At 39.4% G+C, this 13,187-nt stretch overlaps 1 protein-coding gene across 2 annotated transcripts in view; it reads left to right on the forward strand.

Moving 5' to 3' along the window:
• rerg (RAS-like, estrogen-regulated, growth inhibitor) overlaps nt 1–13,187 on the forward strand; it is a 34,263-nt gene that overhangs the window by 11,051 nt on the left and 10,025 nt on the right. The window contains exon 1 of one of the 2 annotated variants that reach the window (XM_053414847.1): nt 1,625–1,777. The exons of the other annotated variant lie outside the window; for it this stretch is intronic. Within the exon in view, the coding sequence (XP_053270822.1) occupies nt 1,693–1,777 (85 nt within the window). The 5' untranslated portion in view covers nt 1,625–1,692. Of the gene's footprint in view, nt 1–1,624; nt 1,778–13,187 lie in introns of those variants that run through there. 2 annotated transcript variants of the gene reach the window in all.

The raw sequence follows: 13,187 nt of genomic DNA on the forward strand, positions 1-13,187 counted from the left end.
GAATCACAAAAACTCTTAATATTATTTTAAACTCCTAAATTTGATAAATGTACTTTAATGAATTATAATTCAATTAAAATACAAATAAGATATTAAATTACCAACTAAATGCTCGTCAAGACCCTACTTTTATCAAATATATCAATAAAATCTGGCTGTTTATTCTGAGAAACACTGGCACACAAAACATCTACATACAGTGTGCTTTGGAAAAAAAGGGTTGGAAAACGTTTTGTCCTCTTGCAGAACCAATGTCGCACCTTACCTCAGCCAGAGAACAGAACAATAAGGAGGCGGCCAACATGTGCCCTGTGTTAGGGTTATTAATACAACTGTTAACCTGTACTTCCAAAAGTGGGAAGGGACAATGATTCAGTCTCATGCACAGGGTGGTCTGGAACATGATGTAAACAGGCTGGGGACAATACTGGGGAATGACAATGTGAAAAAAAAAAATCTTTTCACCATAAGAGCGATAACAGATGTCAAATCACCACTTGGATCTGCCTTTTTCCCCTGTCCGTCACATCAAAAGTTCTGGTCTTGTCCAATGCTTTGCTGAAGGGGAAACAAATTACACCAACTTTACCTCCGTGCTCTTTATTTACATTTTTCTGTTGACGAATCGCTGTTATGTCATGGCAGCTATAAAGGACCAGGAAGTTAATCAATATAAAAATGGCTTTGATTTGACACTGCAGCATGTGAGGTAACACTCCAGTGAGGTTAAGTATTCTCTCATTTTGCTTTCTTTATAATTTGCAATACAACTGACATTTACATTTACAACCAGTAACTAGCACTCTGCCCTACCTTCTCTGCCCACCACCATATCTTACAGACATATCTGTACAACAGATAAAACTCTCATGTATTGTAACGCCCTATTTCACAACGTTAAAGAATGTGAAAAAAATTCCTGGATGCACTCCGAAATTGAGTGGGTAACAAACAAGGACAAAAACACAACCTCCCTGTTGGTAAAATAATCACTCTGCAGACAGTCTCCTGAAGGAGGCATCCCAAAAACAACAATGTAGAGAAATGGCCTCTGCTGAGCTGACTTGAAAATTCCTGTCAAAACCGCCCTCGTCATTTACATCAAAAACACAGATAATCTAGGATGGCTATACATCTAGGATGGGTTAGGTTTTAGCAAGCCTGTTATTTAGTTAGAGGTGTAATGTTGTAATATTGTCGATTGGATAAAACTGTGTTGTATCGGGGATCTCTAATTCCTTTTAATGCACAGAAAAAACGTCAATGTAGAGGACAATGTAACGAGATAGCAGCATGTCTCTAAATGGTTTTGACAGCATTACTTTGTGAGCTCATGATAATAGCTTTGAAACTGGCTTCCTGTTGAAACATGGCACAGCCAACCTCTCGCTCTCAAATCACTTTTGCAGTGATCATGCTGCTCCCAAAATCAACTTTGTGTGATGTCTGCAGCAGGAAATTAAAGTCCCGGAGAGTAATCAAATAAATGACAGGCTTTCACATCCTTCAGGCTTTTCTGTGCATAGCTGCCTTCTCTGCGCCAATGAGCAATTAGCAGGACGTAGAGACACTGGGACAGTTGCTCATCCTGCTGCTGGAAGTTTCCAGACACGTCTTTGGCCTTTGACAGCTGAGAGAGCCCACAGCTGTGAAGCTGGCTGCCTGTTTTGCCTTCCCAGATTGAACTATATCATGCCAGACATTGTGAGCAGCTGTAAGGTACGATTCGGTGGCTACATTAAGCTGCGGTGCAAACGCTCTTATCAGAGTGTCAGAGGTATGTTCTACTCTTTTAGATAAGAGATCTGAAAAGGTTTTTAAGTGGCTTTAAGAGCAACTGGAGTGATGTGTTCAGTGAGGGGTGTGGCCACTGTACAGAACATTTAGCGACTTTTATGAGCTAATGTGTGTTACATAAGACTTAAACTACCAAACTAAGCTAAGACTTCATTATTTTAAATTGTTCTTGTTTGCTCGGTTTGAGCTGAGAGTTCAGAGCTTTTTGCTGCAGTGTGGGTGAAAAGTCAAATAAGGCCTTGGCAGCAGCTCAACCAGGACCAGGTGAGTACTATATTAACATCAGATTGTGAATAGGATTTCTGTGTGGGGGATGAGTGATGAGGTTGATGAAGGAGTGTGATGGAAAAGAACTGAAATTCCCAAATAAAAAAAAAAAAAACTTTTATTTAATGCTGTGGGAATCTTTGGATGTGCGTGTGTTATCTTTGCCAGAGACAGATTAAGAAAAATGATTTGATGAAATACTTTCAGGACGGAATGGGAAAGACATGAACCCACAGAGGTTATTTCTTCAAAAAGTTATATAATAAAAAAAATCTTTGGTCACGAAAATTTATTTTTAAGTGGGTATAATTCAGAATTCGGGCACAAGGAAAAAATAGCCGAGAACGTTGTCGCAGGGTGTTTTTTCCCAAACTCCTCAAAAGTAAAAAAAAAAAACACAGGCCAAGTCTGGAATAAAAGGATGGGGTGTTTTATTTATCGGCCTACGAGTTCCTCAATAACTCATAGTTTTCAGAACAATTCATATGACTGACTCTCCAGCGCCAAGTGTGCACACTATGTTGCCACTAAAACAGAGACGATGTTTGTAAGTGTTAGCATGATGTGTTAACCTTAAAAGAGACAAACTAATGATTAAGCATTGTCCTACTATTTGATCGAATTGAGTTAATCACATAAATCTCTAATTTTGTTCAAAGGCGAAATACAACCTGACCGACTTGAGATGAAGGAAAAGGAACTGAGTGCGTCAATGTGACACATTACGTGTGTCAGATAATCAGCTGTATCACTTGTCTCTGTTCTTTCAGTAATTGACTCATCTGCATATTATGGACATGGAAAGCAACTTTAATTTAGTCTTGTTGTGAGCATGAAATGATCAAGTGACTGTATTTTATGTACAAACAAATAAAAACTCAACATGGTCACGTGTTTAGTAAAAATAACATTATAAAAACTAAAGACTTCTTCTCACAGGAATATATTTGGGAGGTGGGCTGTCAAAAGAAGTGTTTAAAAGAATTTGTAAAACCGTGGTACAAAGAATTTCCTCAGAAAACTTTGAAAATGATTTCTCATGCTGATCATCATTAAACATTTACAGAGTCTGTCTGTCTAGATGGCAACAGTCAAAAATATCAGCAACTCAGAAATCACCAGGAACTGTTTCTGGAAGTGAAGACATGTTGTCCAAACCTTTATATACAGTCTATACCCACAGCTATATGAAGACTTTTTGGAAAAGCTCTGAGGCTTCACTAAACTGTCAGAGAAGATGAAATTCCTCATTGTCCCTCTCCATCCTCCTCCACTTCCTCATATAATGAACACATTACCTGCTGCCTGGAGCTTCCCCTTGTCCTCAGAGAGGCACAAGGTGAGTCTCTGTCATTCACCTGATCTGTTGAGCTCTCTGAAGGCCGATCTGACTGCTTCAGTGTCAGACCTCTTCCTGTGTTTCTATTCAACGGCACTCCTTCGCAATGCACACTCAAAGGTTAAACAAATATTGGCTTTTGCCAGAAAGGATATTTCTGGAGTAACGTTCCTGCCAGCCAATGTTCTGTGCCTCTTCTCAGTTTAATATGAGCAAACCAATTAATCAGCCGCCTCTTGAAACACACGTCTATGAAATGGTGGACCCATAAAGGGAAAGTATTATGTCACATTAAGGTGGGATTCTTTAATGTTAAGGCCTTTTTCTTCAGCTGAATTATTTTTAGAGCAACACCTCCAACTCTCCCAGCCTCCGCATATTGTTCGTTCTCCACTTTTGGTACTTGACTTCCGTCACGGTCCTCGACTGGCGTGCGACTTCACTGTTATTTCCCTCCTTGCTTTAAACTTACTCTCTTGAGATTAGCAGTGCTAATCCATTATGTATTTTCTTCTATTGCTTCTGAAGCTGCTTATTGGCTGAGGTTCTGGCTCATTAATATTCAGTGATATTGGATTTATTTACACTGTTTCCTCACATTCTTTAAAAATTACATTAAGTGACATCTGCTTTCTTTTTTATTATCCAGTTTTAATTAAAAACTTTATTCTGCATGTCTTTTGGGCTTAATAAAAGGAGACTTAGATTCTCAGTCCATAACTACCTTCTGGCATCAGTGAGAGAAGGCAGTCTAAGAAAATGCAAACTAAGATCTATCTTGGCTGGTCAAATGCCATGCGTGATGTATTTTATGCAGCTTTGATCTGCCAAATCTACACAATAGTGAATGTGAGCCCCCTCAAAAATGCACCTACACATCTGGGCGACAGCAGCTAGTGAGACACTGTTCCAAGTGTGTTGGTTAGTTGCGCCGGTTAAACAGGATTCATTCAAAGCAAGTTCAAAGCAAGTTAAGAGTGTTAAAGGAATACGTGGAACAATAAATAGTCTGCCACATAAGACTGATAATCCTGCAACTTACTTTCACAGTAAAATGTTTGCATTAATCCATTAAATATATAGATACAGATGTTAATAAATGTGTTTTAGACATCCTGGTGAGGGATTTTGAGTACTTTCCGGAGTCAGGCTAGCATTTCTCACCTGCTTCCAGTGTTTATGCTAAGGTAAGCTTACTGGCATATGGTAGCTGCATTTACCAATCAGAGGGTGGTACAGCTCTTCTTACCAAGTTAAAATTTTAGCAATTCCCAGTATGCCAATCAACTGCCTTAAAGAAAGACTCAAGATTCTGCTGCTTCTCAGTTATATGCATCAAGCAAAGCTACTTCCACTGTGAACGTTCACCTGACAGTCACATGACCGAGCATACACTTAACACAGTACCTGATTTAGGACTGCCACTAATAATCGACCAAATGTCAGTTGATGATAAGATTCTTGATCAAGTTGTGATTAGTTGGTTGGTCGCAGGGAAAAAAAACATTCACGACATTTCCTTTAACACTTGGTGTGTTAAGGTTATCAGAATCACTTGCGTGTATACCTCTACTATATTGTAGAAAAAGTAAAAAGCAGAATCAAAGATCGTTTTCTGAGGCAGTATTTGATCACATATTCTCCCTCTTTAAATACAAGTAACAGTTCTGATAAAATGTTGGAAACAATGATGTGTTTTCTTGCTCAACAACCATGCTAACAGTTGCTACAGTGTGGACAAGATATTTGTATGAATGCTATAATACACAGGTTGTCAGTTTTATTGGTTAAATGAGGTACTTCCCCTTCTCTCAGCTTTTCCTTGTACACGTCTTTACCTTCATGCCCGTAACCACAGCCCCCATCGGCCTCACACATGGCTCTTTATGAATAGCGCTGTGGTGCTATTGTTAGACTAAATTAAAGGGATGAATGCGGTGTCTGAATCCTCACGCCCTTCCCATTCTAACCCCACAACTGGAAGCTTTTGTCCTTTTGCATCTTCAGAGATGTGAAATCAAAGCCTCTCTGGTGTACCATTTTGCTGAGCCGCGGGGCCCTAAGGAGAATGGCTCCCCCCCCTCGCTGCCATTGTGAGCCTGTGGATCTCGTCCAAAGTGGAGCGCAGGGGAGTTTGTTTGACCTTTACTGTCATTCAAAGTGAACTCGATATATACTGTGACTTGTTGTGCTCAAACAAAGGGACATGCCTCTTAGTAGTGCAAAGGCTAAGTGTATTCAACTAGAGGTGCATTGAAAAGTTGAAGCTTTTATACTGTATGAGGCAGAGTGGCTCTTTTAACTGGATGAACTGACAACTGCGTTTGTGAATCAGCGAAGCAAAAACTAATTGATTTTCTTCCTACGAGGTATTGCGTCACCTGCTTTGGAGACCAAAATAACTTCATTGTTGAGTCAGATCTCGACACCCCTCTGTGTAGTTACTGAATAGATGTGAGTGCTCATATTACTGGAGGAATCGAATTCAAATGAGTTAAACCCTCCAATGTTTTAGAAGTAATTAGATATGATAAATTTTTTCTGGTAAGTGTGGTTAGAATTACGTATTTCATGCTATAAAAATGAGGTGAAATGTCATGATTCAAAGCTGAAACGGCAGCGTTCATATCCAAGATATTTCGGTTTCTGTTCTGGATAGTGTGAGAAAGATAAGACGCGTCGTCCATCTTTACATACAGTCTATGGTTTTATCCCCCAGCAGATATGGAGCAGAATTAATTTGGACTCAGGGAAACTTGATGATTTGATGTCCAATATTTATCTTACTTTTAGCTTTGTTTTGGACTCTACTCTCTACAAACTAAAACTATATTGTGTTTGCCACAAACTTTTGCTAGTTAAGAATATGGGAAAGGATGACTCATCTGACCTCATCTCTTTTTTCTATACTTCAGTAAATCAGTTTGGCTTTTTTACCACTTTACTCTGAATGATTGATCTTGTTAACATACTCTGATTAGTGTTTTTTTCCATAGTCACTGCTCCCATTGAAACAGCTGAACGGACATTGTGATTGAAGTTGTTTACTGCTGTTGGCCAGAAAACAAAAACAATGAACTGAAAGATGCTGAAGCACAGAGTAGAGCTGAGGACAAATGCAGATCCAGGTGATATTTTTTGGAGGTTCACCATGAGGACTGAATTATTATGAGCATTATTAAAGATCTAATTTCTTTCTCTTACCAACAATACCAGCTCCTCTAATTACACTGCTCAGGATTGCAGCAAATCCCTTTGCATTAGAGGAAACAGGCAGAAGCTCAGGAGAGTAAAACACTGCAGTGCATGATGGTTTGAGTGTGGTTTGATTTATAATGAGCACATCGCTTGAAATTGGCAAAGCCAATCTAGCTGCCAAAATGGGATCTCTTGAGGAAGGTAGTGTGTTTTATGTGTTTGTGTACTGCCTCGGTTCCCAAACTGGGGTACATGTACCCCAAGGGGTACGCGAAGTGGTTCAGGGGGTACGTGGGGAGAACATTTTATCTGCGTTTTCAAAGTGAAAAAGCCCATTACATTTTCAAACTGAGCTATAAATAATCGCGCAATATTAAATAGTCTGAATAGCCAACTCGCATTGCCAAAAATACCCATATTCAGCAAAATAATTACACTGTCAAAAAAAGTTACAGGTAGGTTAGTGACCGTTACTCAAAACTAGGGATGGGCATAATTAATCAATCGATTAATTGATCCTTAAGAATTTCGTAGATGACATTATTTTGTCATCTACCGATTATTATAAGTCCTGAAATCCCTGACAATTTCAAAGTTTCAAGTGTTATAGGCTGTATACGTGCGTCGGGGGGGGTACGTAGCTGGAGATTGAATGTCTGAAGGGGTACGAGACTGTAAAAAGTTTGGGAACCACTGGTGTACTGCACAACTAATTTAAATGCCAGGCTGTGTGCCAGCATCAGACAGAAGCCTGAAAACAATGATATTAAGCAGGGCGAACTGAATTAAGCTACAGAAAACAATCAGTTTCCCTCCAATGTTGACATCATGCATTTCAAGTGAGCAATTTTTAGTTTTGGACCAGTTAGAATATCAGATGAAGCTAAAAAACATCACTCAGACCAACAAAGAGCCAAGTAGATAGCTCTGCCTACCATCTCTCCCTGCAGTTGTCAAGTTTTCCGTTTTCACACAAGTAATATATAATTTATGATGATTACAGTGGCAGATTAACCACTTGCAATTTGTCTTTGTGAAAAAACACCTTCTTATCAGACTATTAATTATAAATTTCTCATCTAGTGAAAGCTCCATGAATTGTTTTCATGTTTCCAGCAAGAGCCCGGCCGGGTTATCATTTGGCCAATAACGAGTAATTTACACATTTGCATTGGTGTATCTTTACCAATATACAACAATATTATATTTTTTATTTTACAGAATATACAATGCAGAAACAACGTTAATTTATGTTTACATTTTTATACGTTTATATGTTTATTTTCGTAATTCCAGCTCTATACATCTGGTTGTATTTCTTTTTTTACAGTTATTTATAATAAAGTTTATGGTTAAACTTTAGAATATCAAGCTTCAATAACATTTCTTTGTCGTAGGGCTTTGATAACTTCTGAGATAATATATATATATATATCTCTCAACTATTCAGCTTTCATGAAAAGGGGTTGGTGGACTCAATTTAAAATTGAGGACATAATTTCATCCTAATTTTCTCGTCAAAGCTCAGTTATAGTTTTTTTAATTATCCTAAAAAGGTGCTAAAAGGTTGGTCAGATGTTTGAGTCAGTTCTTTGACCTGTGCGTTATCAGATATGTCTTGTTCAAAGGCGATGTTTGGCTCAACACAGCATTCCCCTTTAACTCAGCTCACTGCACAAAGTTAAATATTGTCCCTGATTGGCCCAGACAGTGACGCAGTCCCCTGTCAGAGTGGATATGTTTACTGTTGCCTTGTGTGTTATTGTTACTTTCCTCACTTCATACTTCCCACACCCCTTCTCATAGGTTATTGGTTAAAATCCTAGAATAAATATAAATGGAGCCTGACTGGTGAGCTGCACTCTGATCTGGAAAGGGACTGACATGGTGAGATATCGGGCCAGATCTAATTTATATTTGGCAGAAGACAGAGATGAAATATTTTCCCCTGGTACAGCAGGACCTTCCAAAAGTCCTTGTTCCAAAGGGATATGTACTTATTTCCTTATGAGAAATGTCACTTTTGTCTATCAAGCAGTCCCAGAGAGACATGGTATTGGTAGTCTGGGATGCAGACGTGCCCCAGGGAGAGGCTAGTGGTGACAGGAACTCTGGGAAAGCTCTGATACTGAGCAAAGTAGTGTGACCTTCTGTTCAGGAAGTTTTTGTGCTTTTGTAGCTAGTTTGTTTGCCTGCTTCTGTCATCAGGATATTCACGTCTCAGTGTGTGAAGAAACAATCCCATATTCTTGCAGATACATTTTTACCAATGACAAAAACCTGGCATTTAAAAGGCGAACCCAGGTTGTATATCATTTAGAAGCTGAAAATGTGTTTCCATCTATATAGTGAGACAGACTATGGGGGAAAAGAAGAATGCTTATGCCATTGTTACTTAAAATGTATCACATTACTTTAAGAATCTGTGTCCGTAACATTAATAAAAAAGTTGAGGATATCTGTGTGAACTCTTGTGGCAACAAACGGGAACCCGTTTTCCATCTTTCCTCGTCAGCCTGTGTCTGTACTTTATTCACAAAACTTAAGTTAATCTTCACTGGAAGTGATTTATTCCTTGTGTAAACTCTTAAGTTAAACAGATGTTCAGAAATAATGTCTGAGCTTTGACAAAATAAGCTCTTCAAAACTGCCGCACTTTGAAGTGTCGTCCTTTTTTCCAGTCCTTGTTAAACTGCTGAGTGGATTGCGAGGAAATCATATATCAATAATCACGGCAAAAAGCTGTGAAATCTATCAAACTGTTCTCAACAGCTGGTAATAACTGCTAGAGATATTGATTAGAGATGAGGGCCTGCAGCAAAAGTAGTAATTTCATAGCCAGTAATGAGTCTCTCCCTCCCAAACTACTTCAGATAATTGGAACAAAACTGTCAATGGTGTTTTGCAGAGTAAAGGATAAGATGTGGAGCATATTTACAGAAACGATTAAATGTTGGAGAACTCCTCGAAACATCGTATTTCTTAACGCTTTGGCCCTTTACAAGCATTTGGGGCCACGTCGTTTGGAAATTGCAGCTTTGTGTCTGCCAACAGAACCGCAGGGCAGCAATCGTCTGCATTTCTTCGGACAGAAATGCAATAAAAGCCCAGAAACTGCTCGTCTGGTTAATGATTCACCTCTCTTCTATTCACGTAAAAACATGAGACAAACAGTGTTCGCCGATAGCAGAGGAGCAAATTTACAGCGGCTCTGAGGACATCATTCAGCACTTCTGAGCGCCATGTACAACTACGTGGACTTTTCCCGAGGTCTTGCCGAAGAGCTAATGCCACGAATAATTTATTAATATTTCTGAGCTCTCATGTTCTTAATAGAGATAGTTATTTATGAAGCCACTGACGGCTTTCAGTCAAAACAGTATAAGTAAGTCAAGCAACTAATTTACTTTACAATGACAAATAATGAATTTGAACGGTGAACACGTTCATATTATCTGAGGTCTAGCTAAAACGTTACGGAATGTTTTCCTTCTCCTGAGGAGAGACGCTGTCTAAAGACGGGTTTACACCGGGGCGAGGAAGCGCCGCGCCGCCCAGCGCCAAGGAAATCCAAGCGCCTCCTATCCACCCCCCTGTTAAACCTTTGTGCGGTTCACATCGGCTGCGATGCACTGCGCTGCGTCAAGGGTTGCTCACGCCCTGCACCAATGATTTCGGCGTCGAGTCTATTAATTCCGCTATTATATCGCGGCGAGCGGAAACAAACTAAGAAATGATTTTAAACGATATTAATGACATATGATATAAATGATCAAATATGTATCACATACTTTGTATTCCCCTTCTGTTCTCCTGGAGTTTTAATTTCCCCAATTTTCCCTATCACATAATTAAATGTCCCCCTGCCCATCCACTACAGCCACACAAGCAGCCATACAGATAAAGAGAGGGGGGGGGGGGCTATGAAGACCATCATCGTATACCCCCAAACCAGTACATTGAACGGGTTACATTAAACAACCAGCAGAGAAAGCAGAATCGCGGGCTGACCTGTGCTTAGAAATGCGCGTCCGGTGTGGACAGCCAGGCGCCTCACTTTCCACCTTAAAACTATGATATGAGGTGAACTATGAACTATTTCAGATTTTAAATGGTGAGCTATGAACGTGAACTATTCATGTATACTTGTACGAACTGAACTTTGAACTAGTTCATGAGAGATGTGAACATGAACAAAACTGCTGCAAAGCTACTCCATGAAGGTGGTGACAATAATTTTGCAATGAGCCCCACAACTAGAAACATAAAACACAAAAGCAGTTTGGATGGAGTCTGTCGTGTTTCTTCTACTAGAAGTGTTATACAACCAGTTTATCTCCAGGATTTTAAATAAGCTAATTATGTTATTGTGTGACTCATTTTTTCTTAAATGAGCAAATGAGCACAGCAGACACACAACAATGTGAAGTGTTTTAACAAAAGTGGGTAACACTTTACATTACTGATAAGTTATTAGCAAGCATTTCCCCCAACCTTTCAGTGATTTCCTTCTGCACGTTCTGCAAACAAGGTGACCATCTAATCATGACTCCAGAGCTCTTCAGACATACTTTCAGTGATGCAAAAAATCCACAGATTGTGCAGGAACCAATAGTGCACTACAGTGTTACTGCAGTTTGGCTTAGTTTTACTAAAATGCTTTTTCCCCCAAAATACAAATAAGTAAAACAGATGTTAAAATCTGATTCAGGACCAAATATTTAGTCTTTTACCTCCACATAGAGTACCGACACTTTTTAATTCTGCCAGCAGATTTTTCAGCCAGTCTCAGTCAAACTATTCCCACTCGAGTTTCATCAGCACAACTGGCCTGTATGACATGACCTGACAGGACATGAACACAATAGGTACAGAACTTGGCTGCAGCTGCACAGCACTGGGAAAGACCAATTTGCCAGCAAGCAAAGAGGTGTTATTGTGGACAAAGTGACCAAAGAGCTGTGGGTGTCCTTCTAATGGCCGTGGGGAATCAATAGAGACTGTTCAATGAGTAACACTAAGCCAGATCAGAGAAGGGCCATGGGCGCTGCTAATTGCTCTTGCTTTATTTGCAATCAGTCCAACATTCTGCCGCTAATGTGATTAGGTCACTTTGGACAAAAGCTGCTTTTGGCAAACACCTCCCGTGAATGATGTGTTTGACATAAATCTGAGAACTTGGCACTGAACAATCCGTTCACTCACAGCAGCCTTTTGAAGTCGGGATTGTTTGATAAATTTGATAAAATCGGATCAGTCTTTTTCGGCTCAGTCTTCAGCTACAGTATTTTTGGGGGAATGTCAAGCTGTGAAAATCCAGTTTGCAGGTTGAGAATGAGAGTAACACTATATTAGGTCTATTCGTCTAGAAGGCAACAGGGTATTGATTTTGTCAGATGCAATATATTATATATAAGACCAGCTGCAATTAACACTGCAGGTAATTCTGTAAGCACTACACTGTATGAGAGGAAGAAGAAATCAGGGAATAAACAACATCTGTCAGTTTTCAGGTGAGAAAATCTGTTACTGCACATGGTGTCTGTGGTCACAGGAGACCTGTCAGTGCAGGTGATTGTCAGAACATCTCTTCAGCCACCCTGCTCATACTGTATTGCCCACTGCTTCCTCAACATTAAAGAGGCTTGCCAAACTATAAAACCATTCAACATCAACATGGGAGAAAATCCGGACACTTCTCTCTCTAACAATTAAAAAGCTGAATTCATGAGCAATGACTACATTCTGTCTCAATGCAGTATGTGGTTTAGCTGCTTTAGTCTAAGTAGGTCTGGTCTAACACATAGTGTACCTGCCCAAGGACACTTCAGCATGTGGACTGGAGGAGTCAGTGATTAAACCAACAACGAGTTGGAAAACAATGACCTACTCAATGTGTATTCCACCTGACATACAGTAAGATTACCATTGACCCCGAGTTGTGTTTCTGGCTACTTGGCAAAAGTAAGTCTGAAATGTAGCTTCGTATTGCTTTCCTTCAAGTGCTGAAGAAAATGTGGCTATTTAGCTGCTACATACAATTTATTTGTATTGGCTAACTGCTAACTTTGTCTGTGCTGTTGATAAGAGTTGATGAAAGAATCAGCTGAAAGGTAATTTCATCCATAGTTGACATAAAAACATTGATTAATGCAACTTAAGACAATTATTGAAAATATTTAGAATATTAAAAATATATCACACAATCCCTTTAGGGTTGGGGAACACTATCATTACCTCAACACAGGCATTAGGGTTAGCGTACAGTGTTTGGTCAGAATCTTCTAAATCTATTACTGATTGTATGTTTGTTTTTTTCACTTCATTCAGCAAGTTAGTGCAATGGAACGACGTGTGATTTGATTTGATTTGATTTGGGGTTTAGGTCTGGGTTTAATAATTCTTATAGCTGTTTTGCCTTTAACGGACAGACAGACAGAGCTGGGATGATGGGCTGCTGCTTAACCAGGTGAGCTACAGTTGTGCCACCTGATCTGAAATTTGAGATTGGAGAACCTTTATCAACGCTCAGCTAATTCTCAATCTAATCCTTCAATTAAAATGGAAAATGAACAACAAAACTGAA

This window comes from Pleuronectes platessa, chromosome 22, assembly GCF_947347685.1.
Source record: "Pleuronectes platessa chromosome 22, fPlePla1.1, whole genome shotgun sequence".
Lineage (NCBI taxonomy): Eukaryota > Metazoa > Chordata > Actinopteri > Pleuronectiformes > Pleuronectidae > Pleuronectes > Pleuronectes platessa.